A 26839-nucleotide genomic window follows, 5' to 3' on the forward strand; every position below is an offset into this window, starting at 1 on the left:
TTCAAAATTCCTGGAAGTCCACTATTGTGCAGTTTTTCTGACAATATTCATATGGAAACTGAATCAAAGGCGCCCTTAATATCCAAGAAAACTGAAGCCAGTTGCTCCTTTTCCGCAAAGGCCAGTTGAATATCTGTTGAAAGCAACGCTAGACAATCGTTTGTTCCTTTGCCCTTGCGAAACCCGAACTGTGTATTTGAAAGCAAGTTATTCGATTCGACCCAATAGTCGAGTCGCGATAGGATCATGTTTTCCAACAATTTCCTTAAACATGATAACATAGCAATTGGGCGGTATGAATTATGATCAGACGCTGGTTTACCAGGCTTTTGAATAGCTATTACTTTGACCTGTCTCCATTCATGCGGAACGATGTTGTTCTCCATGAATGAGTTGAACAGGTCCAGTAATCGTCTTTTCGCGATATCTGGGAGATTCTTTAGAAGATTGAACTTGATCATATCGCGTCCCGGAGCGGAATTGTTTGATGAAAGAAGAGCCATAGAAAGTTCCAGCATAGTGAAGGGTCTGTCCAGAGAACCGTCTCTTGGGGATGTTTCCCAAGAAATCGGTTGAGCTGGGACTGAGTCTGGGCAGACCTTTTTCGCGAAGCTGAATATCCAACGGTTGGAGTATTCGTCACTCTCATTAGAAGAAGAGCGGTTTCGCATGTTGCGAGCCACTCTCCAAAGCGTTGTCATTGAAGTTTCTCTTGAGAGACCCTCAATGAAGTGTCGCCAATAACTACGCTTCTTCGCTTTCAGCAGGTTTCTCAGCTGTCTTTCGAGCTTTGCGTACTCTTGATAAAGATCTGAGGTACCGTGTCTACGAAAAGTTTTGAAAGCATCAGATTTTTTAAGATACAACTGGGTGCAATCATCATCCCAGCCTAGTGTGGCTGGTCTTCTTTTGAAGGTTGCACTTGGAACACGTCGTTTTTGTGATTCTAATGCACTCTTATATATCAGTTCAGACAGGAATCGATACTCATCCAAAGGTGGGAGGGGATTGAATGATTAGATGCCAAAAGATACCGCTTCTGCATACTTTTGCCAATCGATATTCCTTGTGAGGTCAAAAGGAACCTGAATTGGATGGTCTGACCTTTCACTATTATGCTTTATGGTGGTTATAATGGGCAAGTGATCACTACCATGAGGATCCTCGATTACCTTCCACAAGCAATCGAATGATAGTGAACTTGATCCCAGTGATAGGTCGAGACGACTTTCTTTGCCGTCAGATGCAATACGTGTCACTTCACCTGTATTTAAAATGTTCAAATTGAAATCGTCGCACAAATCATAGAAAACGGCCGCTCTATTATCGTCATATGGTTCGCCCCACCCTGTACCATGCGCGTTCATATCACCCAGAATTAAAACTGGATGTGATAGTGCAGAAACCGCATACCAAAAATGACGGCGGTTAATTGAAATTCTTGGAGGAATGTAAACGGAAGCTACGCAAAGTTCTTTACCCTTTACGTTTATTTGGCAAGTGACGATTTCTACGCCAGGATGAGTCGCGATTGGAATTCTATAAAATGAGTAAGTCTTTTTGATCCCCAAAAGAACTCCCCCATAATGGTCATCTCTATCCTGGCGTATAATGTTAAAATCGTGGAAGTTGAGTTCATCTTCAGAAGAAAGCCATGTTTCACAAAGGGCAAATATATCACAATCAGAGTTGTGAATCAAAAACTTAAACAGGTCTAATTTAGGTTTTAGACTATGACAGTTCCACTGTAGCACAGTGATCATACACTATGTTTCATAACTATAGATCCAAACTATATTTTTGGATACTCGGATATGTAGAATGAATTCGAATCATATTGTTCTAATGTCTAATACATTATTTAGAGTAGACATGAGACAAATAATAATTCGATATTACATGTGCTCTCTGAATCTGATAAATAATCTTATGTAAATTCCCTTGTTTCATAACGATAGATCCAAGCAAGAATTCATTCTAGTTAATTTAACCTGCACAAAATATTCAATATATCAATAATGAGTAGTCTCTCTTTTGTTCTTAATAAGCTCAAATAGCCTATCCGGGATACTTTTAATTAACTTTAAATGGATTTTTTGCAATTAAGTTGCAAAATAGCTCACTTTTCACACGTGAGAATAACACTAAAATGGTAGATTTTTCGATACTGAAACAAGTGTGCCGAAAAGTACTACTTTTCGGCACCCTTTAAAGTGCCGAAAACTACCACTTTTCGGCACTTTTGTTCGTATACACTTTTGTCAAGCTTCCGTGAAATTCTTGGGATTTCGAAGGGAACATTACGCCGGGACCAGATTCTACTGGTACTTCCACGTTCATTGAGCAGCGGAAGAAACTGTTATCGTTGACCTACTACCGGAAAATCCAAATTCTTTCGTGAAGGTTTGTCGCACTGATTTCCAACGGCTGCCCGAAAACATCTGACACCCAACTGTAGCACAGCCTACCTGATCGAAAAACGTGCTCCAGCGCGGCATGGATGCTCACACGTGGTATCTCTTGCAACATGGTGGTGTAGCTAAAAATGATCCAACCCAATGGATTTTTTTTATAATTGCAAAAAATGTTGTATGCAACTCGTTGCAAAACTCGATTTTTTCAGCACTCGTCATATTTATCCAACTCGGCAAGCCTCGTTGGATAAATGTATGACTCGTGCTGAAAAAATCATCATTTTGCAACTTGTTGCATAAATAACTATTATTCCACGTTCAAACAACTACACGGTTTAGATTTGGAAAACATCCGTACGGCTTATTTTATTTACACACTGCTTTTATAATCAACCCTAGAAATTCTCAATTGGGTTCTGGTCAGGGTAAGAAGCTGACCATTCTTTAATCTGAATAAGTTTTTCACGAAACTAAGCCATAGTTGCTTGAACCGTGTGAACAAGTGTATTCATGATCTTGATACAACGCTGTTTAATTTGTTTAACGGCGTTGCTGCAAGAAACGAAAGTATATATTTTTCAGGTTCAGAAGCTCGGCACATCCCTGAGTGCCCGTCCATTCGAGTTGACAGAACCTTCTCCATACCATCATGCCGCCACCCTCGAGAGATTCCTTGAGAAATAACGTGGTTATTTTCGTAAATCTGTCCAGTACGAAAAAAAGCCATTCGGTTGTATCGACCGACTGAACTTCTTTTCGACCTAAAAGGTCTCCTAAAGTATCAAATATGTCTTGAGAAGCCAATCAAATAAATGTTTAAACAAATAACAGATGATTCGCCGTATGTTGAAGGACCATCCTATGTCGATATATCGAGATGAGCAGAATTAATTGTAATTTGTTGAAGAATTTAGAGATCGAAATGAAAAACCAATTTTTGAACTTTCGTAACTAGGAAAAAACCTTCACCAAACAGAAATAATTTCACCTTCTCAGAATTATTTGCACCTTGGAAACCAGGTACAGTAACCTGTAAATTTAGTATATTGCAAAATCGAGAGAAAACCTAGAACAAAAACCATTGGGATCGAATAAAGACAGGGAGATAAAGTGATATTTACCTTCAAAGAACTGTAATCAGTTTTGTACCTTTTATTTCCGCCCCCTATGCTGCCCTATAGAGGGTACAAAAAGGTGCAAAATTGAATACACTCATTGGAAGAGGGTATTCTGCATAGAAGGTTCGAAAAGTCGGTACAAAATGATATTTACCTGTAGAACATCAAGATGTGGTGTCAACTGTAGTACCTATTTTACTTTAATCTCAACGCATGTTATCACAATCAAATCCTGAGCACAAATTCTAATAATGGCTCAAAAGTTGTGGAGCTCATTACATTTTTCACGTTGATAGTGTGGACATTCTATCAGGACTCTATAAATTGTCAAACGCGGGACGTCTCGTCTAGTGCTACCTAGTTCTTTCTTAAACTGGTTCAAACTTTTTAGCGAGTTGATTGCGATCCTTATTCCGTTTTGTGCGATTAGACAGCTTCCTCCTGTTTTCATTCTGCCGTATTGAATTGGATCTTTAAAGAAAATTACAACGGCACGATGAAATCTGCTAACACGACGAGAAATTTAAACACCTGTCTTGATGTGTCTTTCTTATTTCAACTTCAGATATATATTTTGCACACAGAATATTATAAATTGAAGTTTACACGTAATAATACGTCAAACGCCGAAATAAACCTGAGCACAGAACCTAAAACAACGCGTTGATTAGGCACAACGAATGACTTACATGTATTGGATCTATAGTCATGAAACAAAGGGATTTTAGTTTTTTTTAAATTTATCTGTATACACACATGTGCATGAATAAAATTATATGGTAGTATGTGTAAGGCACATGGGTAATCATAATGGCGTAGTGCATAAAATAATCAGTTGCACTTTGAATAAATAGCAAATAAATATTTGATGGATCTATAGTTATGGAACAGAGTGTATCTTGTACCTCACTTGATGAATTATCCATCGAAAGATATGATCGCAGCAAGGAGGGGCCATGATTGTGTCAGATTCCGAAGATATTCTTCTACTGTAGGTATAAACATATCAATAATGCCTCTAAATGTTTCTGGAAGGCTGAGGGCATCATATAAGCGATCCACGAGAACCCTAAAAGTAAACAGTCCTCGCTTGGGTCTAGGAGGCTTGTTTGAACTGCGAGGAACTTTGGTAGCTTTTTTCTTGCTACCTTGTCGATTATTTCTCTTTGAAGTGTATTTAACAGCCGGAGACGGGGGTGACAGGTTCTTGCAACAACATGGATCTGAAGCTGAAGGAACCTGATTCTTCGGAGTTTTTAAGTTATCCCCGTCTCCTTTAACATTAGGCAAACTTTTGAGGGAAGACTTTAAAAAGACCTTTCGGCGCAATCCCGGGGAAGATGATGACTTCCTTTTTCCAGGTGCGTGTACCTCCGAAAGAGATCCACCCTCATCAGTTTCGCCATCGTCCTGATCATCGGAAGACAACTCCTGATAGGGATTTTCAACTGGGACAGCTGATTCAGACACGGAATCTGGTGTTTTAAAAGATTTCACCATCTCCGCATATGTCTTTTTGGAGCGCTTTATGATAGAGCGACCCTCATTTCGAATGCGTCTTTTGTAAGCCGGGCAAACTTGCAAGTCGTGTGGATCTCCGCCACAGTAGCTACATTTTTCCGCTTCCTGCGTGCAAGAGTCCTCCAAATGAGCTTGGTTGCATTTGCCACAACGGGGCTTGTTGTCGCAAAAGCTATCACTGTGACCAAACTGCTTGCATTTGGTACAATTAAAAACCTTCGGCCTAAAAAGATGCACTGGGTAAAAACCACCATCGATTACAACAAATTCCGGGAGGACGGAACCTGGAAAAGTCACTCGAAAAAACGCTGAAGGCGAGTACACCTTTTTATTTCCTTCCATGGAAACCTTAGATAAGCGTTTACAGTCTAGGAATTGACCTATTTTTGAATCGACCAAAGCCGGTCTTGATGTCCTCACATGTCAGCATTTCGTCGAGGAACTTCCCCTCCACCTCCACTTCTCGTGCTGGCACATAGACCGCGTATTCAACAGTAAACGCTTCGTGTTGAGCAATTTCATTTGCTGCTTTGTAGCTAGGTGCGGTAACACGCAGCTTGGATGACGTGCTCTGCCTTTACTCTTCATTACTTAGAGCACGGGATACGGGAACGAAACATCGCGACGAAACTAAGCGTTATCACTCACGAGGATTTCTTTCAATAACGAAGTGGTATCTGAAGAGAACTACCCCGCAAGGGTTCTCTTCAGAGCACTTAATCAAAAGAACTGAGAACTTGGTTCTCGAGGTTCCAGTTGCCTAGAACCCGAACGAATGTACTTTTCTTTATTGAGCTCATTGTATTTAAAGGTAACAGTTGTTATTGCTAAAAAGTCTCCAAGCTTAAGTCTACATGTATAATTAAATTGAAGGTCCAACAATCACAGTCAGCGCGGTCGGCCGGTGGATCAAAACGATTCGTAAGCAAAGTGCATTCTGGTTCACCGGTCGTATCGCTGCTACCTGGCCGTAGGTCCCCGTGTGGAAGCATTTGTTTTATTTGGAATGAAATTTGTTTACATCTTTCTGCGTGGTTGGTTTGGTATTGGCTTGCGTGCTGTTGGATTGTTTGATTTCATTAGAGTGATTCAAAAGGATGGATTTTTATGGTTCTATTAAAAAGATTTGGAATTAATAAATGTGGTATGTACCATCACATGGATGCTTTCACTTGGTGAATAACGGTCCCAGGATACTTACGCGTCAGCTCTCGAGAAATCGAAAGCATATTCAATGGTTTGCATTTGCGCCGGAAATAGACAACCCAAGGTCCAGGCGAAGATGGCTGATAAAACCGCGTACGAGCAATGATATCATTGGGAGGCGTTTCGCCTCCAATCGAATCGTCCATGTGGAAACAAATTTATGGAAAATAACTCAAAAGTGCAAAAGAGGAAGAGAAAAACCTTAAAGTATTTACAGTGCACTTTCTTCCTTAGGACGACAACTGTTTGGTTTGTAAACCAAACAATGTTAATAATATATAGAAAAAAAAATAAAGCAAAAAAAAAACTTGTACTAATAATATACGAATTCAATTCTTATGTTTATTTTAGCGCACCCTATTGATTTTAGCGCACGGTATTGAAAAAAAAAAGAAAAAATAGCTAATAAAAAAAACAAAAAAAAATTGTTCTGTTATTTACAGTTTGTACACCCTTACCCGTATACAGTAGTTTGGGAACCACTGTTATGGATGTCAAAAAAAAGCACGTGGTCGAATGTGGACTGATACAATAGACAAAAGCGATCAAAAACAAATTGGGCGGACAAAAGAGTGTATCGAAAGAGTGATACTTATCTGACCGGAGCAGGTAGATATTTATCACAGGCTGGCAGATGGTAAAGCTGTCCGTCGCGTCTGCCTTCGCACCCGTCGCCGCCGTCCTCTTTGTTGACGAAGGGGCTGATGATGGCGATAATGATGACTTTTGGATGCGATTATTCCTTGACCTTGATGTACGATGATGCAAGCACCTCGCTTCCGCGTTGCGCTGGATACCACCTTGCGACACTACACATCGCACAAGCAGGAGAACGCACGATATAAAAAACCTTCCGCAATTGCGGGGGAAAAAACTCTACTTCTACGAGGTCTATCGCGTGGTGAGATACGGAGCACACGTCCGACTCGTCCAAATGCACAACAGTGAATGATTGGTCGATAGTTTGTTGGATCCTTTGGATTACCTCCTTTGAAGACAGGAAACACGAGTGCCGTTTTGAGACAATTCGGGTATATTCCCAAGGAAACGCTGTCATTGAAACAATCGCACAATATGGCAGATAATGCTACGCTGTTTTGTTTCAGTGCCATAACCGAGAACCCATCTATTCCAGTAGCCTTGGATACATCCAATCCGGAGATGATGTTAGAAACTTCCACTTGAGACGTTGGTCGTATGAACATTGATCCATTAGATGTTGTCATCGTGTTGAATTTGTTGATGTTTCCGTTTGAAAGCAGGTTGCTTGCAAGTTTCTACCCAACAGATGAAAAGAAGGAATTGAAGATTCGTCCGACAACAGCAGGGTTGATGCTTTCGATTCCATCCGCTTCGAGAACTGGTGACTTTTCTTTCCCGGATGTGCTACCAACTAGTTCGTTTATTTTGCTCAAAAGTTGTTTGGGGTTGTTCGAGGAGAAAAGTCGTTGATAATATGCTGACTTAGCACGATGTTTAGCGTTGGTTAGCTTGTGGTTCGCGTGTTCCAAAAGATTTTTGAGGCGCGTATTTAGTCTGTCTCTTTTCCATCTATGAAACAAGTTATTGGAGATTTTACTTAGTTTCCAGATGTCAAAGTTATACCATGGGCAGGTGTTGGGTTTCACCTTGACCTCAACCGATATTGTGTTCGAAAATCTGTTTACTAGCTGAGAGTATTTATCGGTGATAAGCGAGATACGATCGTTAGGGTTGAGTAAGCTGAAGTCGGATGACTGTAGAAACCTTTGGAAGCTAGAGTTCACCAATCGGTGGTTCACCAGAGTTTTTGTTAGCGTTTTACTAGTCTTGCTCATTTTAGTAGTGAATTGTGTCAGAACATAGCGGTGGTCGCTAAGACTGCAGTCGATTGTATAGTTTTTGATGCGATTGGAATTATCTGCTTGGGTAACCACATGATTGAGTAAGTTACATTGGCATATCTAGGATTTTTTCTTAGGGGGTGCCTAGAGGGTGCCAGATTCAGTGGTTTCCAGGTTGTTTTGTTTTTTTTTTGTAAAGGAAAAATACCGATCCACCCTCAATTTCTTAGTAATTAGTAATGTAATGATTTAACACTTTCTCCGTCACGTGAGGTTTGAAAACTTGATAACTTGATTGCGTATAATACATGGAGTTTGCATTTTGAGTTTGAACTTAACAATCATCGCGACAACCACTTTGTTTTGTGAATTGAAAACAATCAGGTTCGTAAGAATACATTTTCAGAGCAATTATTAGAAGTGTAAATCTCGGAAACTGTAAAATATCCACAAATTTGCGTGTAACTTGTATTCATCGTGACATACTCTTTGTTTTAGCATAATAACAACCCTTAGTAAAATAGTTTTCAAGAACATTTGTGAGAGTTATAAATACTTAAAATTGCAAAGTCATAATACATATTTGCATTTTTGGTTTGACCACAACATTTATGGCGACAGCGTTGTTGTTTTATTAGTTGCAACACTACCACGTGGGCATGAACATACTCTAACAGAGAAATTGATCAATCCAGTTCAAACCTGGAATTTGGTGCGATCGAACTTCGATTCTTCTCTTCGGGATGCTGATGCTCGCACCAAATTATGATTTCGACTGGATTGATAATATAACTGGTGAACAGAATGGTGCATAAGGCTGAAATTTTGACTTACGTAAAACCAACATTGTACTAATCAGTCAGCTCCGTACATTCAGATAATCGGGTCTGTTTTATAATTTGTTTTCTCGGCAAAACATTCTTTTGGTAATTCCTCAGGGGAACATTTCCATCAATTTATTTGGAAATTGTTTTGCAATTTATTTCAATTGAGACTTCTTTTGGAAATCTCTCAGTAATTTCTTTGGATTTGGCAAATTTCTTCGTATCCCCTTCAGCAATTTCTTTAATAATTTATTTGGTAATATGTTTGGAATTCGGTACCCGAGCAGAGGAGAATATCAAATTAATAGCTACGAAATCACATAACCTGATTTTATATCTTGTTTTGTTATTATTTAATTATCAAGGTATAGCTTTTCCATAACAAATTTTGATGGACAATCTCATTTTGTTATAATCAAGCTATTGATATACAGTCACTTAATCACATATCAATAGCATGTTTTGTTGAAGTACAAGTTTTGTTCTTGTTGTATTATTCAACTTATCAACAATAGCACAACAGTAACAAGTTTTGAAATCAAAGCAACAATTCGATAATAATGATCTGTCCTTTTGTTTTGTTCTATTTTTGTACTCACTCACGAAGGAAATTTCTGAACGAATCCTCTGAAAATTCCTTAAATAATATTCGGAAAAACACTTAGAGGTTCTGGAGGAGCCCTTCGATACCCTGGGAAGTCTTCAAAAGAACTTCTGGTGCAATCTTCTTAGAAATTCCAGAAGTAATTCTTCTGAGCAATTATTAGCATTCTTGGCAAAATCTTTTGAAAAACTACAAGAGAATTCTTCGGAAAAAACTCCTGGTGAAATTCTCAAAGGGACCATTCATAAACCACGTAGACTTTTTGGGGGGAGGGGTATGAACAAAAGTCTACGAGGGGGGGGGGGTCTGAGATTTCCAAATTTTGGTCTACGTGGTTTATGAACAGCCCCAAAGAAATTTTCAGAGAAATCTTAAGATGAAATTTGGGACAAATATTCACGGGAAATTCTGAAGAAATCTTTGAAGGGATTCTGTTCATAATTCTGGAGGAATTTCTAGTGGAGTCTTTGAAAATCTGTGAATGATTCCGTGGAAGAACTCTCGGAGAAATTTCTGGAAGATTTTTCTTTTTCATTGTCTTAGAATGAATTAAAAACAGAATACAGGTACTCTTCGATATAACGTTCAAAAAAGTTTTCTCTTTGTACGTTATATCGAAGTGTACGCTATATCAAAGCAGAGAAAAATTTAATAATTTTTATGCTGGTGTTAATGTATTCGACGAGATAAAAACCCCAAATAATGATTTCGGTCAAATTCGCAAAACCAATAATGAAAAACATGAGTTTTCACGAAAAATTAATTTCGTTTTTTTTTGCTTCGATATAAAGTACATTTTGCTTCGATATAACGTACACTAAATTTTTCCCCAAATTGCACTAATTTTGGGTAACAAGGCTAATGCTGAAACACAGCATTGAATTTAGTGATTTCGTAGTTTATGTGAAGGTTATTCCTGGGAAAAATAAAAATTTTCAATGTTGTACGTTATATCGAAGCAAAATGTACGTTATATCGAATTCGCTATATCGAGGGTACGTTATATCGAAGAATGCCTGTATAGTGTTTTTCGATCATTTAAAATATTGTTACTCATGTTATTAGTGGGTTTGTGAGACAAAGAGAATACATTTATAAAATAAGTATCATAATTTACTTAGTTACAATTTTGATATCAAAACAAATTTTGATTTCCGATCATTATCAATAACAAATTAATATCAAAAATGGTGGTATCACATTTCCCGGAATGCCATCTCCCGGAATGCCATTTCCCGGAGGACATTTCCCGGAATGACACATTTCCCGGAATGCCATTTCCCGGGTTCTATACTATTTCCCGGAAAGACATTTCCCGGAAATCATTTCCCGGATACCCCATTTCCCGGAAAGACATTTTCCGGAATAACCCATTTCCCGGAAAACCATTTTCCGGAATGCTCAATTTCCCGGAATGCCTTATTCCCCGGAAAGGCAGTTCTGGGAAAACCTGAGACCTCAGAAGACATTTTAGAATCTTTAAACATGATCTTGTTCTTTTTGTTTCTTATTACGACTAATTTTATCAGTTGATGATCAATTTCCAGAAAATCGAGCCTTAAACTTTTGTAGAACTTAATAAATGAATGGAACTCACTCTCGTTTCAATTCACTTAACAAAGTGAAGCCAGCATCGTTGAGCCGAATGGATATATTTTGACTGGCTTTTCAATAAAAAACTATTCTGCCTTTTCGTCAAAGGCTGTTCTAGGTGCATTTATATAGTTGAACTGCTAACTGCATAGGAGATTTTCCCTTCTTCAATTTACAGGCTGTTCTTTCTAGCGATGTAATGTTACCGAATTGATTCGCGCCCAATTTATGATTTCCATCTGGTCTTTTTCCTTCTTTAAAAATGGGTTGTTCTTTCGACCTGAAGAAACAACACATTTTAAGAGAAGGAAAAAATATCAGATAGAGTTAATAGTTAGGCCGCCAATCAAATACGCAACTTTGTAACTAGAAAGAACAGACTATTAAATAAAGAAGGGCAAATTTCCTATATAGAAAGCAGCAAATGCCAATAAAGCACATGGTAATCAACATGTGCTTTATTGGCACTTGCTGCATTCTATATAGGAGATTTGCCCTTCTTCATTTAATAGGCTGTTCTTTCTAGTTACAAAGTTGCGTATTTGATTGGCGGCCAAACTATTAACTCTATCTGATATTTTTCTTTCTCTTAAAAATGTGATGTTCTTTCAAGTAAGACTGTTACAGAGTTGTTTAATTGTCAATTGCAGCTTTAGAGATTTTTCCTTCTCTGAGCTATAGGCTGTTCTATCAAGGCCTGTTTTTCGATCGCTTTTGTTTCAATCTAGCCTACAATTTGGCTTAGTAATAATGTGGCCAAATGTATTTTCGGCCTAATAAGTCACACCTAGTCGTTAGGCAAAAAGTTGAAGTTGGCCTCTTGTTACTTTTTAAAGTTTTGTATCAAAAAGGCAAAGAACATATGAGAGAAACAATAAGAAAATATAAGAGGGTGAATACTACAGATAAATTTAAAACAGTATACTCTTCTTTGAAATAGTCATTCTAGTTTTGACTTCCCCATTTTAAAAATTTGACATTTCGGCTGTCATTTATTTTTTTTTTCATTTCAACGTTTTATTTTTGTTTTTTTGTTCGCGTCTGATATGTAGGTTTCAGAAGTGTTGTCGAAAGACGAGACGACTTTTTCATTTCTAATATTCACTAATCTGCAACCCGCCTATAGAGCTCGCAAATAGTATGGAAACTTTAAACCATGAGTATACTGCTACTATGCGCAAAATGCAACCGCTACCATTTATTAGATATTATTCCTTTTTTTTGTTTTCTTTCAAATATTATCTTTTGAAATTATTGCTGCCACAATTGTCATTGAAAATTTTCCTTCATTAAACAATGGCTATTCATTCAAGCTGCAGTGATAAACCGTTGGCATCATAACTGCTAATATTATTTAATGTATTTCCGAAGATTTGGAATTAACGCTGGAAACCCTGCTTGAATTCTTCAGCGAATACCAACCAAAATGAGTCAATTGTTGTGCATTTCATAAAAACGGAAATTTAATGAGTCTTGGAATAGCGATTATGGTTTTCCGGGAAATGCTCCATTCCGGAAAATGGGTTTCCGGGAAAAGGGATATTCCGGAAAATGGGTTTCCGGGAAATGGGTCATTCCGGGAAATGTCTTCCGGAAAATGTCTTTCCGGAAAATGATTTTCCGGGAAATGTCATAGAATCCATTTCCCGGAGTGACATTTCCCGGAATGACACATTATCCGGAATGCCATTTCCCGGAATGACACATTTCGCGGAATGCCATTTCCCGGAGTGACATTTCCCGGAATGATGCTGGATCATGGCTGAAGTATGTTACTTCAGAACGAAAGTGTCAATAGGCCGAATAGGATATTATAGGTCGAATTGCTTTTTTGGTGGATTGCGTGTTATCTTCTTGGCAGTTGAACTGGTAATGAATTTAATCATAATTCTCAGCCTTAATTAGCACAAAAATACCACATCTCCTTTTCCTTATAATTGGAAGAGCTTTTTATCAAGCCTTTAATATATAAAATGATGGAATTTGGTTTTATCGTACCCTGATGGTTGTCCGTGAGGGAATTTGATTGGCATGCCCTCATTGGACACAACACATACTGCCTATGATCGCATATCAGTCCCATATTTGCTGGGTTTCCTATTCATATGGGACAGTTATGCAATTATAGGCAGCATACACCTCGAAAGAACAGCCTATTTTTAAAAGAAGGAAAAATCTCTGATGGGAAAGTTAGTAGAGTGGTCGTCAATAGTACAGTATAGCAGCCGAGTTGAATGGCTTGATTATCATAAATGCATATACATACTACTAACTCTCTCATCAGAAATTTTTCCTTCTTTTAAAAATAGGCTGTTCTTTCGAAGTATATGTACATATACAACATTAGCAATTCATTCAATTGGGATGCTATGATACTGTAACATTGACCACATCAGAAACTCTCCCATCAGAGGTTTTTCCTTCTTTTGAAAATAGGCTGTTCTTTCAAGGTGCACATACCTCGAGCACATATCAAAATCAAACTATTCGGCTAGGCTGCCTAATGTCCGTCCTTAGAATTTAAGCCATTCAATTCAATAACCCAGCACGCTAGCTCCCTAATGTTTTGATACCTCATTTCGCGAAATTAGTAATTCCGGGAAATGTCACTCCGGCAAACGGCATTCCGGGAAATGGCTTTCCGGGAAAATTATCATTCCGGGAAGTGGAATTCCGGGAAATGGCATTCCGGGAAGTGGCATTCCGGGAAATGTGATACCACCTCAAAAATTGTTATTAAATATTTTCAAATTTCAATGTTACTAAGCTGTTATTGAAACTAACAAAACAAGTTATTAAAATGGTTTTCCAAGAACTTTTTTTGTTATGATATTTGTTATTTTGCCGCTTATGACAGACAAGTAAACAACATAATATGTTATGTTAATAACTTAAAAATAATTGATTCTATTGTTTAGCTATTTTACCCAAATAACACAGCTCCTTGTGCTGTTGTTATTCCCTTCTGCTTGGGATACTAAGCACATTTCACGCATCCTTTGGAAATTTCTTTGGCAATACCGTTAGGAGTTTATTTGTTTTTTTTTTAATTTTATTGAAAATGTTTTCTCGGGAGTTCCTCGCCAATTTTTAGTAGTGTTTCAAGCATTGTTTTGTTAATGTCAGCAATTCTATTGATATTTGCTTTTTAAAATTCTCCAACTCCAATTACTCTCCAGGCAATTTCTTATGGAATTCTTTTAGTAAAGCTTTTGGTAATTAATTCAACAATGACTATGGAAACTCCCTCACATATTTTTTTTAAAGTCTTCGGCAAGCCATTCTACTTTTTTTTGGGATTTTCGTCGATCGAAAACTCCTTCGGAAATTCTTTCATAAATTGCTTCTATAATTTTTCTTTAGACAACTTCTTCAGTAAGTATGTAAGGAATTCCTGCAGCAGATGATTTCGGAATATCTTCGGCTATTCCAGTGTTACTTGGATTGAAATTTTTTTTTTGAGATTTTCATCAGCAATTCCTTTGGAAATTTTGGAAACTTCGATTATAACTTTGAGAACTTCTTCGGTAATTCCTTTGGAAATCGATATGACGAATTTTCTTCAGAAATTCCTTTGATGCTGTCGGAAAATTCTTTAAGAATTTCTTAGAATTTTTTTTCGTGAATGTGGAAATTTTTATAGAATATATTTCGGCAATTTATTTTGAGATTGGGTTTGGCCAATTTCTTTAAAAAGCCTTAACATTTTCTTCCGGAATTGCTCTGGTAATTTTTCCGGCAATCGCTTTGGGAATTTGTCAGGATGGTTTTCGTTAATTTCATAGGGGTTTCTTTGAGCAAGTTCAGTTGAGAATTTCGGAATTTCCAGTTCAGCAATTTTCAGAAGCAATATATATGTTGTGGTAGGGTAGAACTGAGTTTTCGTAGCAGCTGGGGTTTGTTCTCGAGCAGCTCAAAACTGGAATTTATTCAATTTTATAGTAAATCCACTTCTCTCTTAATTTATGTACTTACATGACTAGTTTCCCCTTAACTCAAATGATTCTCCTCGCTAATCCTCTTTATCAGCTATTTACAGCTTAGCTGTTCACGGTGACAAATCTATGCAGAAAACAATATTGGTATCCAGCTAGCATTATGACATATGTTAATCTTACTTACTATTCAATTTGTGCAACAATTAATGCAATAAATGCAGACTGAGTAATCACTTTGATACCGAAATCTTTCTAGAAAATATCACCGACTTGTTCACGTTTGTTATCGTCTCCTAGCATGACAATGCACCTTGCTGATCTGACGTTTCGTTGTATCGCTGTGATAGTGCATTTACTACAAGGTTGCCAGCGGTGCCTCAACAATATATAATCACAATTAAATCATACAGTAATCACGGTAAAATTGCCTGAGAAAATTGCAAAACAACTGAAAAAGAAATTGCTGAAAATTTTTAGAGGAATAGCCATTGAAGTTATAAAAAAACAATCCAAAGAAATTGCTGATTAAAAACTACCACAGAAATTAAAAAAAAACAACCTTGCCGAAGGAACCCTCTAAGAAATTGCCATACTGTGGTCTAGCGAATACGGAGTCGTGTGTTCGAATCCCACCAGAAAGCGTTGGTTTTTACAAATTCATCTCTCAATTTGTCAATTAGCAACATTCGGTGCCTTCTAATCAATTAGTTTTTACCGTTTATTCCTATGGGATATCACTAGAGATTTGAGAAACCTCCTAGGATTTCTCTGAAAATTCCAACTATTCTCAAAATTCGTTAAGGAATTCCTACAGAGATTTCTATTGGGATTCCATCAGCTGGAATTCTTTGAAGAATGCCAAGAGGAGTTCCAGAAGTAATACCATGATTAGTTTCTAGAGTAATCCATGATTAAAAACTCAAGAGGAATTGTTGGATGAGTATTTAGAAAAATCCCTAAAAAAAATCAAAATCATTTCTGGAAATATCCTAAAGTCAAGAGGAGTTCCTGGAGGAATCCAATGAGAAATATTTGGAGAAATCCCAGGGAAAAACCCTTTAGGATTTCCAGGAGGAAACACCGAAGATACTTCTGCAAGGCTCCTAGGAAGATTTCCTTGAATATTCCCAGCAAGTTTTTGAAGGAATCCCTGGTGAAATTCATAGAAGAATCCCTAGAAGAATTCCGGGATGTTTTATAGTAAGTATTTCTGGAGGAGTCCTAGGAGGAATTGCTGGAAGAATTACAGCAGAAATAGCTTGAGAAATCCATCCACTCCTGGAGGAAGGCCTGTAAAAAATCCATGAGAAAATTATGAGAGAATCTTTGGATAAAATATCTTGGATAAACATTCCTGGAGGAGAGCTTCTGAAGAAATCACAGAAAAATCTCAGGAGGTATTCTCAGAATGTATCATTATAGAAATCTCAGCATCCTATGAGGAACTGCTGAAGTAAACTATACAGGAATTTCTAGAGAAACCTCATTAGGAATGCTTGGGGGAATCTTAAGGAAAAGGCCTTCGAAAACCTAGAGAAGTCCCTGCAAGAACCGGTAGAGGTATTCTGGAAGAATATATAAGGAAGGCCCTGAAGGAATTGCAGGACGAATTTCTGAAGGATTCGCAGGAAGATATCCCGGACGAATTCCAGCCATTATGCTAGGATAAATTCATATATGAATCACTACAAGAATTTCTGGATATATCATAGTAAGAACTTCTGGAGGAATTGCGGGAAGAACCGTAGGAGGATTTGTTTGAGATATTCTTGGAGGAAGGCCCAAAAGGAGTTTCTGAGAGAATTTCATGAGGAATTTCTGGAGAAATCTTTGGATAAAATCTCTAGAGGAATTCCTGGATGAGTCCTTGGAGAAAACTCTGGTAGAACAACCAAAAGAATTTCTGCAAGAATTCCAGGAAGATTACCTGGTAAGATTCCAGCCCAAAAGCCAGGAGAAAGCTCTAGAAGAATTTCTGAAGTACCACAGTTGAAATTCATGGAAGAAGGCCAATAGAAGTTTTTGGAGAAATCCGCTGTGGAATTTCTAGAGGATAAATCCTTGAAAAAATCTCTGGAAGAATCACCGAAGGGATTTTTAGATCAATCCCAGAGAGTTTTTCCGGAAGAATTTCCAGAAGAACATCCCTAGTAGAATTCCTGAAGGTACCAGAGTGAGATTTTTTGAAGGAGTTCTAAGAGAAATTGCTGGAAGAATCTCAGCAGGAGTTGCTTGAGGAATCCTAGCCACAATTCCCGGAGGAAAGCCAATATAACCTCCAGGAGGAATTCCATGACAAAATTCTGGAAGAACCATTGAATAAAATCTCCAAAGGAATTCCTAGAAGTATCAGCGAAGAAATTGCTCAATCTCTGCAGACATTTCTTGTATGTACATTGTACAACCCCACCAGATGCAGAATCCTAAGGGAAGTCTATTGAAGAATCCATTAAGGAGGCATAGAGAAATCACTGTATAAATTGATAGAGGTATTTCTGGAGGAATCCATTGAGAGAAGTCTGTTCATTGTTCTTACCAATATCCATAACGCCAAAACCTACAACAAGTATATCAGTAATTTTAGGTTTGCTTATGTTTTGTTTAAATGTGCCATTAATAAATACTGGAATTATTGGGTGAAGTTTTAAATTTTAGGTGCCTGTCAAGGACGAATTCTAGGGGGTGCCAAATTTGTTCTAGGGGGTGCTAGGCACCCCTGGAACCCCCCCTAGCTACGCCAATGACAAGTTATTGCTGGCTGGATACGTAATGTGCGTGTTTGTCACGATCATATTATATGACGCCAACAATTGTAGATAACGTTGGGTTCCTTGAGATTCCAAATCATTCACTGCAATATTCATATCGCCTAGTAAGAAGCAAGAGCAAGGCCATTGGGAGTCTCCCGAAGATGCTATGTTCTCAACATGATTGAAAAATCTGTTGACGTCATAGCCAGGCGGACGATAGATGCCATGGACTATGACACGACTAGAAGGAGCCAGAAGTTCTACCGCTACATGATGATGTCCGTTATCCTTCGTGTTTTTCTTAACGTTGAAGTTCAACCCATCTCGAACAAAAGGTTGCTTGGCAACGAGGCATGTTATACTGATTCTCGGCTTTTATTAGCTGATATCTCATGTAAACATTTAGCTGACTACTCGGCTGTGCAAATGTCGGCATACGTAAACCGAGATTCGGCATTACAAATTAAGTGTGCATGTAAGCTTTACAGATGGACATATATAAATATCTGATCATTTACTGATAGCAATGACAATATATCCTCCAATATGACCTTCCTACACTCTTAATCTCATCCCCAGCAATCGAAATACATTCGGAACGCCTTCCTGCTCAACTCGCCTCTCCTGGTGGACACCTTTCTACTGTTGAGCGGCTTCCTCTTCGCCCGCTTGCTGCTCATCGAGCTGGAAAAACGCCGCGGCAAGATCAACTTCGGTCTTCTCTATCTCTTTCGCTACATCCGGCTGACTCCCGCCTACGGAGCCATCATCGCCCTGTACGCCACCTGGCTTCCTCGACTGGGCAGCGGCCCCCTGTGGAACCAACGGATGCTACTGGAGCAGGCCCGATGCCGCGATAGCTGGTGGCGCAATGCCCTGTACATCAACAACTACCTGGGAACGGACAGTATCTGTATGTTCCAGTCGTGGTACCTGGCGGCGGATTCGCAGCTGTTCATACTGGCACCACTGCTGCTGTATCCGCTGTGGCGATACGGAAGGCGGACTGGAGCGGTGTTGCTCGGGACGGTCGCTGCCGTGTCCGTGGCGATTCCTTTCCTGGTGACGTACTATGGGAAACTCGATCCTTCGCTGTTGATCTTCGCAGAGTGAGTTCGGGGTTCTGGGGGATTGCAGTTTTAGGATGTAACATTCTGAACATTTCAGTGAGGTGACCGACCTGCAGTCCAACTCGTACTTCGCCAACGTCTACGTGAAGACTCACATGCGAGCGACGGCTTACATTTTCGGACTGGTCGCCGGATACCTGGTGCACATCATGCAGCAGAAGAAGTATGATTCGTCGACTTGCGGAACCCTTTGACATCTCTTTGATCTCACGTTTGTCACTCTTCCGCAGCATAACGATCGGTAAGTGGAAGCTGTTCTTCTTCTGGACGGCATCTACCGTGATCGGGACGGTATCGATGTTGAGCATCACCACGTTCTACAACTCGACCGGAACGGACAACTACCTGTTCAACGCTTCGTACGCGGCACTGCATCGACTCGGTTGGAGCCTGTCCAACGGATGGCTAGTGCTGGCCTGCGTTACGGGACATGCTGGACCGCTTAAGAAGTTCCTTTCCTCACGGCTGCTGGTGCCCATCAGTCGGTTGACGTACTGCGCTTATCTTACGAATGGACTGGTGGAGTTGTACTTCAGTGCGTCACAGCGAGTTCCGCTGTACGGAGGTGTCATCAACATGGTAAGTAGAATTTCCAGCTTCCAAGAATTTCGAAGCTGCTTAAAAAGCATACGCAAAACTAGTGAGGCACTTTGAAGCTGCTTATGAAGTTCACACAGTGCTTTTGGGAACTTCACGCTGAACGTCAATTCTTCAACTTCCTAACCAGCTTGCAAGTTCCGTGGAAGCTTCATATTAACCTTGAATCCCTATTCTCCAACAGACGGCAGTCACCCTATCGCACGTAATCCTCACATTCCTGACGGCCCTATGCCTATGTTTGGTGTTTGAATCGCCCATCCATGGGATCGAGAAGATATTCTTGCGGCAGTCACGACCCGCTAGCGGAAGGGCCACCAACAGTAGTGGCGGACAGCAGCGTACAGCGACTGATGACAAAGGCGGTGCGATTGTGGCCAACAATAACAGTAGCGGAACGGCGTGCACCCAGAGCACCTCGGATGACTCCAGTGCGTAGATTTGTGAATGATATGTAGGTAGATAGGTAGGTAGGAAGTAGCGCTTAAGTAAACTCTGGCTTCTGAGATAGCTGATGTGAAAGTGATGATTGTACAACTTGAGCAATTGAGGTTAAGTAGACTTAATGATGGTGATATGCTAAATATAAGAGTTCGACTTTGTCCAGTGTATTAGAATTCGTCAGGGTGTTTAAGCTCAATAGATATTGAAAGAATTTCCCGTTGGCCTGCTGGAACTCCCTGTGACACTCTGAAACGTCCCTAAGGCTTCTGAAGCGCCGATGAAACCCTCCGAAGCCCCTTGGGGTCCCCTGTAACGCCCCTGAGACCTCGTAGTTCAACCAACCCCCAAGACCCCTAAAACGTCTCTGAGACCTCATGATCCCCATGGAAGCTCTTCGAGGCCTTCAAAAATGCCTCGGAGACCCCCTGAAGCGCCCTAGAGACCTCATGGAATCCTTCCGAAAACTCTTAAGATTTTGGACCTCCTGATACCTCCTGGGATTCTTTGAAACGCCTTTGTATACCCTACCCAAGACCCCCTGAAACTCTTCTGAGACCCCGTAAAACTCCTCCGAGACCCCGATGAATAACCCTGGAAGCCCCTGAGGCCTCTAAATACTCCTCGGAGACCCCCAGAGACCCACTGGAATCCTCCAGAGACCTCTTGAGTTTTACCACCCTGAAACCTCCTGATACCCTCTAAGACTTTATGGCACAAATTTTCCAAACGTGCCTCTGGAGCCGACCTACTGATACCCTCAAAGACTCTTTGAAACGCCCCTGAAACCCCCTGCAATCCCCCGGAGTGTCCTGGAATGCCCCTGAGACTTCGTAGTACTCTCCTAAAATCCCGCTGGATCCCTAAAAAGCGTCTGAGACTCCCTAAAACGCCCTTAAGACCCCCAGGAACCCCATAAAAGCTCCCTGAGACCTCTGAAACGCCCGAGAGGTGCACAGATATCCCCCAGAAACCCCTTGAGGTCCTCTTGAACCCCTTGAGCCCCTGAAATTCTCCTGAGACATTCTGGTACTCCCTGAGATCCCTGACACGCCCTGGGACTCTCTCAAACCCCTCTGAGACCCTCCTCTTGAACCCCCATGGAAGCCCGTGCTGTTCCCAGAAACGTCCCTGAGACCCCCTGAAGCACACTAGAGACCCTCTGGAATCCTTCGAGACCTCTTGAGATTTGAAATCCCCTGGAACTCGCTGAGACCCCTTAAAAGCCTCTGAGACACCTTGGTACCCATTGAGACTTCCTGAAACGTCCCTGAGACCTGGTATCTCTTGAGACTTCCTGAACTACCCCTGAGAACCTCCAAACCCCTACTACGACCCTCTGGAACGCTCCTGAGAGCCACCGGAACCCTCATGGAACCCCCTCCTGAACCCCCTGAAATGCCTTCGGGACCCCTTAAAACGTCCTTTAGTTCCCCAGGAACACCCTGAAAACCCACTGAGGCCCCCGGAAACACCCCTTAGACCCTCTGAAGCGCACTAGAGAACTCCTGGACTCCCCAGATGCCCCTTGAGATTTTAGTCACCCTGGAACCACAGACAAACAGACGTAACACTCTTCAAAACAGGTTGGCGCATGCATTTTACGATCAATTCAAATTTCATTTGATTCCCACGATCCTTCCACCAGAAGCACTAGTGTTCGATCGCTTTGACATTTACCTGTGTACACGTTGCTGAATGATGCAAACGAATATTACAGGCTGGAACTCCCTGAGACTTCCTGACCTCCTAGTACCCCTGAAACACCCCTGAGACTTCCTTAAACCCTGAGATCTCTGGAAGGCCCCTGGAACCCTCGTGCCCCTGAGACCTCGTAGTGCCCCCATGGAACCCTCAGGGACCACCTGAAATGCCCTGAAACTGTCTTTAAAACGCTCTGAGACCCCGAGAACCCTATGGAAGCCCCCTGCGACCTCCTTAAACGACCCTGAAACCCCCTGAAGCGCCCTAGACACCCCCTGGCCTCCCGCAGAGATTTGTTGAGATTTCAGATCTGCATTAGATCCACTAAACTCTACGGAGACGCTTGAAACTCCACAGGAACCCCCTGAAATTCCACTGACTTCACGAATTACCTTCATGATACCCCTGGGACCCTCTGAAACGTTCCTGCGTCCTTCTGAAACGCTGAGGCCCCCTGAAACCCCAACAAAGCCCATTGAGGCCCTCTGAAATGCTCTAGAGACCCCCTGGAATATCCCACAGACCCCTTGTGATTTGAAACACTCTGGAATTCCCTGAGACCCTTGAAACACCCTTGAGACGTCCTGGTAATGCCTGAGACCCCTGGAACACCTCTGAGACTCCCTAAAACGCTCCTGAGAACCTCTGGAAGCACCTGGAACCCTCCCTCCTCCAGAATGCCCCTGATACCCCGTAGTGCCCCCCATGAAACCCTCTTAGGCCTTCTAAACGCCCCTGAGACCCCCCGGAACAACCTGAAAACCCCCGGAGGCCCTCTGCGAAGCCCTTCAGACCTCATGAAACGCCCAAAATACCTCTTGAGAGATTAAACACCGTGGAAACCACTGAGACTTCCTAACACGCTTTTGAGACCTCCTAGTACACGTTGAAACACAACTGAGACTCCCTAACACTTGAGAGCCTAAGACCCTTTGGAACGCCCCTGATACCTCGTAGTACCCCCATTAAACCCCCAGGGACCCCCTGGAACGGCTCTGAGATACCCAGGAACCCCACGAAAGCCCCATGAGGTCCCCTGGAAAGGCCTTGACACTCCATGAATCGTCCCAGAGGCCCGACCCCTGAGATCCCCTAAACCCGGAGCATAGGTCGAGCATGTGGGAGGTATGCGGTAGGGATACTACTTTCGACAACATAGTTGAACGGATGTGTACGGGGGTGGACAAGTGGGACGCCGTATCGGCCACGGTTTCCACAATCGTGCTTTATCTTCAGAGGAAATGGCGGGCCTACCAACAGTTAGTCGAGTTGGCCTCCTAGTGGACAGCTATACGTGGTAGCTGACGTTTAACAAGGAGAGTACGTAAGTCCCCCCTCCACGAAGTCATCCCTAACGGGCGTATCGCGGAGGCAAGGTAAGGTAGTGGCAGAGGACCCTGAAACCCCACCGGAACCCTCTGAAACGCCACTGAGATCACGTAGTACCCCCTCGAAACCCCCGGGACTCCTTGAAATGCCTCCACGGCCCCCTGAAATGCATCTGAGACCCATGGAGTCCCATGAAAGCCCATTGGGGCCTCCTTAAACGTTCTAGAGACCCCCTGGAATCTCCCAGAGACCCCTTGAGATTTGAAACCCTCTGGAATCCAATAAAACGCCCTAGAAAACATCTGGTACCCCCTGAGACTCCTGAAACGCCCCTGAAACTTCTTTACAACCTCCTGAGACCCTTTGAAACGCTCCTGAGACCTCCACGAAACTCCCCGGAAATGTATCCCTGAAACCTTTTGAAATGCCCCTGAAACCCCCTAAACACCCCATCAGACCCCAGGAACTCCATGACAGACCCCTGAGGCACCCTGAAGCAACCTAGAAACTCTCTGGAATCCAAAGGAGAATCGTTGAAATTTGAGCCTCCTTGGAATCCCCTGAGACCTTCTGGTACCCCGAGAAACCCCTGAAACGCCAAAGAGTCTCCCTAAAACCCTCATGAGACCTTTTGGAATGCTACTGAGACCCCTGGAACTCCCTGAAAGGCCGCTGAGACCTTGTAGAACCCCCCATGAAACCCCCGAGAACCCTTGAAACGGCCATGAGGTCACCTAAAACGCTCATGAAACCTCCAGGAGAACGGTTTCTCTGCGAAGCTCACTAAATTGATCAAAGCGACGGTGGACGGTGTGAAGAATTGCGTTAAGGATCCGGCGATCTGTCTAGTTTGTTCAAAACTCACCGTTGACTACGCTAAGGTGATGGACTCTCATGCTCATGCCTGCTGTTCAACATCACCCTGGAAGGGCTTCGCGAACATTTGGCCAACATGTTTGTTTTGCGGACGATATGGATATTATTGCTAGAACATTTGGAACAATGGCAGAACTGTACACCTGCCTGAAACATGAAGTAGCAAAGATTGGACTGATGGTGAACGCGTCGAAAACGAAGCACTTACTGGCAGGCGGAACCGCGAACAACAGCGCAAGCCTCAGCAGCAGACACTTTCGAGGTGGTCGAGGACTTTGTCTACCTCGGGTTCTTATTAATGGCCGTGAAATTCGAAGGCGCATCATCAGTGGAAGTCAGGCCTACACTAGAACATGCGGTCGAAAAAGACTCATCGCCGCATCAAATGCGTGCACATCGTGTGGACAAGACGTTGATAAGACCGGTGGTTCTCTTCGTGCACGAGACTTGGAGGACATGCAAGCACTCGAAGTGTCCGAACGTCGGGTGCATAGGACTATCTTTCGCGGTGTGCAGGAGAACGGTGTCTGGCGGCGAAGAATGGATCACGAGCTCGATGCACTCTACGGCGAACCTAGCATCCGGAAGGCCGCTGAAGCTGGAAGGATACGTTGGGCATGACATTTTGTGAGAATGTCATACAACAACCCTGCAAAACTAGTGTTCGCAAGGGATCCGAACGGTGCAAAAAGACCTGGAGGGCAGCGTGCAAAGGGAGTGGATCAGGTGGAAAGAGCTCTGGCGAGCATTGGGTGTTAAGGTTGGAGATTGTCAGTCACGAACCGTGTACTATGGCATTGTTATATAGTTGATTCAGTTCTATCTTTAAGTTGATGCTATACTAAATGAATGAAATGAACGAACATGTCCATTTTGAGGTCAGGTTCAACAATACCAAGCAAAGCTAGACCCCATGCTGTCTTGTTAAAAAAGCGTATGCAATGTAAACAAATGACACCCAACGGTATCAATTAACAAATTTACCCGCCTACATGACTTGTTCAAACTGAGATTGTGACAACCTTTACCCATAAGTTCTTAGCGCTAATAGGTAGTCAACTCATTTGTACAACGACTTTCACGATGAATTTGACCTGCGCAGTAGGCACTGATTATGCTTTCAGCTCAAATAATCGCCGCGAATAGCCTACTGATGCGCATTGTGGAGAACGCAGGGGACGTGGACCCATAACTTTGTTTCCCCAATGCAAACAATTTTAGAGAATTCACACACGACTTGCAAAATTAGTCAATATGAATGCATTAGAACGATTGGGCATCAACTGCGCGTCGTCGGCGGTTGTCGCGTTTGGACGCGTCTCCACGTTTTGTTTTGCCGGTTTTGCCAAGTCAGTCAGTTGGTGGGCCTGCGTGGACGATTTGAAGATTCTTGGCACGCTTGGTTACCGCCGGCTTTTGTCGAGGAATGATTCAACGACGATGGAGGCCCGGCTCTCGATTGTTTGTTTTGTTTAGAATTTCCGCTTTTGGTGCTAAGCTAAAATTTTATATTTTGATAATGAGAGAAATATAAGCTGCACATTACACTCACGTATATTTGATATGGTCTTCTTCTTCTTCTTTTATGACTCTACATGCGCACTGGGACTTGGCCTGTCTCGCTTCAACTTAGTGTTCTTTGAGCACTTCCACAGTTATTAATTGATGGGCTTTCTTTGCCTGCCATTGCATTAATTAGTATATTGTGAGGCAAGTGCAAAGATACTCTATGCCCAGGGAGTCGAGAAAACCTTCCCGACCGGAACCTATACGTACATACTATGTATAAAAAGTGCTGTCATCGGTAATAGCGACCCAGGTAACAATTTGATGTTGATTAAGCGCTTCTCTAACTTATGCTAATCAGCCTTAATTTGAATAAAAGCTGTGCAAAAGAACTGTAAACATTTGTTCAGCTCTTATACACCCAATTTTGGTGATTTTATCCAGCCATAAGTTGATTTGAGCTCTCCATGAAGCTAGATTAAGGTTGAAGAAGCGCTTATATCCGAGCGAAGAACGCTTTTCAGCCTTTATCCAGCAATTATTCAGCAAATGGGAATGATTTATGATTTTATTTATAGAACAGACAAGGATCAGGTGAAGCTTTAGAGTCACTTAATCATCTTTAGTTCAGCAATTAATCATCACTTATGCAGCACTATCAAAAAAATCAAAATTAGTCCCGAAAATTTAAGCCAGAATTGCCAGGACTCTTGGTCTAGATGTAGAATAGTAGTTCATAGTTGCAGAAATTGAAATATATAAATGATGATTATAATTGAGAATCGAACTTCGGTGCATTGATTCATAGTCACTTACCTTAGCATCTGCTCCACCTGAAATGGTACGGGTTTAGTGATTTGTGAAAGAACAAGCTACATACCGTCGTGTCTGAATAAAGGTTGAACAATTATGAACAAAGGCTGTGTTGAGGTTGAATTAGCGATGGAAGTGCTTTGTTACGAATGGATTAGCTGTCAAAACATCATTGATTTGTTTACAGTTCAGTGCTCGGTTCGGTTATCATAAAACACCGCTGCAGTCAGAGAAAATGAACAGATATACAGGTAAATATTCATAATTAATATTCCACGGTGTGGATAACAAGAGTCTGCTATCTATTTTTAGAGAACGCTGCTTGTTTCGCCGTTTTCGGAACGATAGACCGCGAAAAAACCCTCATCCCTATCGTGCCTCAACGTTGGGTCAACGGAAGTGTCTTGATGTGGCCACCCAGACAACCAGCAAACGTATAAGTTGTTGCATAAGATGATAAAGTGGAAGCCATATGCGTGCATGCCTCCATTTAGGCGCATAAGGCTATCTGACGTTTGATCACCCTTCTCTTTTTGGCTCCCGAAAAGGATTGGTTTGTTTTCATACGGAAACGTTTCCGTATGAAAATATTAACCAAAAAATTGCTATCTTCTGCTGCTGCTTGGGAGAGAAGGGTGATAATCGTTAGATT

The 26839-nt window shown here is 41.6% G+C and overlaps 2 protein-coding genes across 2 annotated transcripts in view; both read left to right on the forward strand.

Annotated features, from left to right (window-relative positions):
* The window catches only part of LOC115256571 (nose resistant to fluoxetine protein 6), a 73921-nt gene extending 53783 nt beyond the window's left edge, over window positions 1-20138 (forward strand). Inside the window, exons 3-6 of the mRNA XM_029855330.2 lie at window positions 18371-18900; window positions 18959-19084; window positions 19152-19500; window positions 19703-20138. Of these exons, the coding sequence (XP_029711190.1) occupies window positions 18371-18900; window positions 18959-19084; window positions 19152-19500; window positions 19703-19957 (1260 nt within the window). The 3' untranslated portion in view covers window positions 19958-20138. The remainder of the gene's footprint in view (window positions 1-18370; window positions 18901-18958; window positions 19085-19151; window positions 19501-19702) is intronic.
* LOC109417220 (NADPH--cytochrome P450 reductase) overlaps window positions 1-26839 on the forward strand; it is a 350731-nt gene that overhangs the window by 174959 nt on the left and 148933 nt on the right. The gene's annotated exons all lie outside the window — the stretch shown is intronic.

This window comes from Aedes albopictus, chromosome 1 (genome assembly GCF_035046485.1).
Source record: "Aedes albopictus strain Foshan chromosome 1, AalbF5, whole genome shotgun sequence".
Taxonomy (NCBI): domain Eukaryota; kingdom Metazoa; phylum Arthropoda; class Insecta; order Diptera; family Culicidae; genus Aedes; species Aedes albopictus.